Here is a 4,040-nt window from a genome sequence, read left to right as displayed (position 1 = left end):
GCCTGGCTATTTTTTTTTTGGTTGCAGCCATCATTGTTGTTTGGCGGGCCGGGCTGGATTCGAACCTGCCACCTTAGGTGTATGTGGCTGGCACCTTAGCCACTTGAGCCACAGGCGCCAAGCCTCAACCTGTTTTCTTTTGATTTCTCTTTTCTTGCTATCCTTTTATTTTAGCTTCTTTTTTTTTTTTTTTTTTTTTTGAGACAGAGTCTTATTATGTCACCCTCAGTAGAGTGCCGTGGTGTCACAGCTCACAGCAACCTCAAACTCTTGGGTTTAAGCGATTCTCTTGCTTCAGCCTCCCAAGTAGTTAGGACTACAGGTGCCTGCCACAATGCCTGGCTATTTTTTTGGTTGTAGCTGTCATTGTTGTTTGGCAGGCTGGGGCTGGATTTGAACCCGCCAGCTCTGGTGTATGTGGCTGGGGCCCTAGCTACTGAGCTACAGGCGCTGAGACTATTTTAGCCTTTCTAAGACATTGTGTTATGTATGTTAACTTTCCTTAAGGCCTCCTAGCTATTGGTACACTACCTTCCAATAGCGAATGCTGATGTAAAGGAGACTGAGTCCGTGTCGGTCCTTCTCTCCTGGCCTACATGGAGGGTTTGACCTTATTGTTTAGCATATGGCCAAAGGATTTATCTGTGAAGTCCAATATAACAAACAAGGTATATCTCAGTATTGATCACTGTGTGACAATTTTTCCTGAGACCAGGCGTTTCCTTTCAATCTTTAGATTTCTGTCTTTTCTTCTTTTTTTAGTGGAAGCATTTTGAAAATAAAGCTATAAAATTCTTCCCAGGTTCCACTTGTTTGGCTTTTATTTACTTATTTTTTTCAGAGACTCTACATATTTCACTTTTCTGCCACATCTATAATTTTTCTACTATTTTAAAATTCTTTATTCCTTTTTAGCCTGCAGGATAAAAAAAAGTGCTTTATCAATCGAAATGAAGATATTATAAAGGTGCTTTTCAGTAGAACAGGGGACTTACTTTAATGAAGCAAAATCGCACAAATTTCTCAAACTGTAATTTAGTCTCTGTGTTACAGAATGCTGTAACAGGGATGGCTGATAGCTTCTGAAAAATAAATAGGAACATATAATGAGAAAACTAATTACACTCAAATATAGAGGGTGCCAAAAAAATGCACACGCATTTTAAGAGATGTTATCTATGTACTGCTTTTGAAGTTGAATTGCAGGTGCCATGACTGGTCAAGTGTACCTAGAATATACCCAGACATGCCATGTGCATCCATTTTACCTGCATTTAGTACACTTTTTGGGAATGATCAATTTTAATTCCAATAAGAGCTCTTATAAAATGTGTATCCATGTTTTGGACACCCTTGTATTAATTTTGAGGCTATAGACATTAGAAATGAATAGATTAGTCACAACAATTTCCAAAGAGAAAAATATTTTTAAGAGCCCCCCCAAAGCCACAAGTGGAATGTCCTGTAACAAGACTACATTTAATGTTTTCCAAAGCATGTGAGCAGATTTCTTTCATCAATTAACTCTGAAATGTAACACAGTATTGCAAAAGCCAACAAATATTACCTTATTTTTAGTCATCCATTTCACAAATTTATAGTCATAATGTTCATTGTCTGTCATATCAGAGAGGTCTGCTTCTAAAACAGTAATGAAAATTAGGTGACCTATAAATTGTACCTGAGGCAAATGTATTTCATTTATGTCTATCAAGATTCAAAATTTTCTTCTAGCTTAAATTAGACTGGTTGGAAATTTTCTGAGAGGATATTCACAGAGTATTTTGGAGTCTCATACTGGATGGTGGGGTGGGAAGTGAGGACTTCACCAGAAGCTTTACTGATTTGCTAAGGCAGCACCCACCCTCTGTCTGATTGATCATGCTTCTGCGTGCTGTTCTTAGCACAGGAAGAGGGTAGGAAGGGAGAAGAGCATTGCCTTTCCATCTAGAAATAAGACTTGATGATCATTAATAAGGAAATAAAAAGTAAACTGTTTATAACGTATTCATCACTGATAATTACATCTCCGAATAGCCATTCATTAGATTGTAAACTCCATCAAGGTAAAATGTCTATTTTATAACCTCATAAATCCCTAACCCCTATGTCAGTGTCTAGCGCATAAGTAATAAAAAGCATAGTTTTTGAATGGGTAAGTTAATATTGTTCATTTTTTAAAAATAAAGAATGTCTGTTTGGATCTCCTAAATGTACTTATTTTTCATCTCTTGCTTCTATATATTATGTTGTTAAAATTGTGGATTTAGAGAAAAACTGAACCTATGTATTCCTAGTCTTATCTATGGGCAAGAAGGCCTGATGTGGTGGCTCACAGCTGTAATCTTAAGACTCTGGGAGGCTGAGGTAGGTGGAACTAGAGCTCAGGAACTAGAGACCAGCCTGAGCAAGAGGGAGACCCTGTCTACTAAAAAGAGAAAAATTAGCTGAGAGTTGTGGTAAGCACTTGTAGGCAAGTTATTTAAAATATTTTAAATTTTCTTGTCTACAAAAATACAGCTTAATGTTTTCTTCAAAAGGGTATTTGAGTGCTTGGCACATAGTAGAGCCTTAATAAAGACATTCTCCTTGTTTACGTTATTTCAGCATATTCTAAAATGGCAAATATTAGGCAGTGTCTGTGGCTCAGTGGGGAGGGCGCTGGCCCCATATACCTATGGAGTGGCGGATTCAAACCCAGCCCAGGCCAAATGCAACAACAAAAAATAGCTGGGCATTGTGGCAGGTGCCTGTAGTCCCAGCTACTTGGGAGGCTGAGGCAAGAAAATCACCTAAGCCGAGGAGTTGGAGATTGCTGTGAGCTGTGTGACACCACGGCACTCTACTGAGGGTGATAAAGTGAGACTCTGTCTCTACAAAAAAATAAATAAATGAATAAAATGGCAAATATTCATGGATGGTCTTAAATTTTCTAGTTTTTCTAGCAAAACTATGTTTTTTAAGTGAACAGGAAGTTAAATTTTTATTAAAAAGTGTATTACACTTAGTTTATTTGTGCATATATTATTATATACACAATTTCATGCACCTATGTTTTAAATTACACACCAGAACAGAACGACAGCAAATTCTATGTTTAATAGAATACTTAGCACAACATTAACTCATAACCATTTAGCAACAGGTGAAAGATACAAAAGTGAAGATAAATGTGAAAAAACATTGACATTGTCCTTTTCTATAGATAAAATGCTGCTATGGCTTTGACACCAATCTCTCCTCCATAATTCTGCTATAATTTCACACATAAGCTTCTATACACTTGAAATAATAAAAACTTTTACAAACCTAGCAAAGACACGTCAGCAATGATGAAATATCCTCCATCAGGAACTATGGGTTTTAGGCCAACACTTTCAAGTAAATGAACAATCCGATCTCTTTTTACTTCTAACTCTTTTGGCAAAGAATTAAAGTAACACTCTGGGTCATCCATGCGCTTGATGTCAATCCAAAAAGCTTGAGCCAAGGCTTCCTGTATGTTAAGATTGAAAAATATGGAAAGGAAATGTGGCCAATGTTACGTATTGCTTAGTTTATTGGTATAATAAGTAAAGATTACTTGAGTACCGTTACGGGCAAAAAGTTCATTCAGGAAATTACAGTTTAGTTACTATACACCTATAAACTCTAGAGATTAATGGCAGAATCAGTTACAGCTAAATGATTGAGTTTAATGTGAAGGACTAAGAATGAGTCATGAAAATCCAAATTGAAAAAGAGGCATTGGGGCTGGCACAGTGATTCATGCCTGTCATTCCAGCACTCTGGGAGGCTGAGGTAGGTGGATCGTCTGAGCTCAGGAGTTCGAGACCAGCCTGAGCATAGCAAGACCCTATCTCTATTAAATAAATAGAAAAACTAGCTGGGTATTATGGAGGGCACGTGTAGTTCCAGCTACTCAGGAGGCGGAGGCAGAAGGATCCCTTGAACCTGAGAGTTTGAGGTTGCTGTAAGCTGTGATGCCACGACACTCTACCCAGGGTGACAGAGTGAGACTCTGTCTCAAAAAAAAAAAA

General features: G+C 37.7%; 1 protein-coding gene across 5 annotated transcripts in view; it reads right to left on the bottom strand.

Moving 5' to 3' along the window:
* The window catches only part of KYAT3 (kynurenine aminotransferase 3), a 40,467-nt gene that overhangs the window by 3,336 nt on the left and 33,091 nt on the right, over window positions 1-4,040 (bottom strand). For all 5 annotated transcript variants that reach the window (XM_012801753.2, XM_023509840.1, XM_023509842.1 and 2 more), the window contains 3 exons: window positions 3,310-3,496; window positions 1,568-1,641; window positions 996-1,082 (listed from right to left, as the gene is read on the bottom strand). In XM_012801753.2, the coding sequence (XP_012657207.1) occupies window positions 996-1,082; window positions 1,568-1,641; window positions 3,310-3,496 (348 nt within the window). The remainder of the gene's footprint in view (window positions 1-995; window positions 1,083-1,567; window positions 1,642-3,309; window positions 3,497-4,040) is intronic.

This window comes from Otolemur garnettii, unplaced genomic scaffold, assembly GCF_000181295.1.
Source record: "Otolemur garnettii isolate 467f Iridium unplaced genomic scaffold, OtoGar3 scaffold00010, whole genome shotgun sequence".
Lineage (NCBI taxonomy): Eukaryota > Metazoa > Chordata > Mammalia > Primates > Galagidae > Otolemur > Otolemur garnettii.
This window is presented reverse-complemented; position numbering and strand designations above follow the sequence as displayed.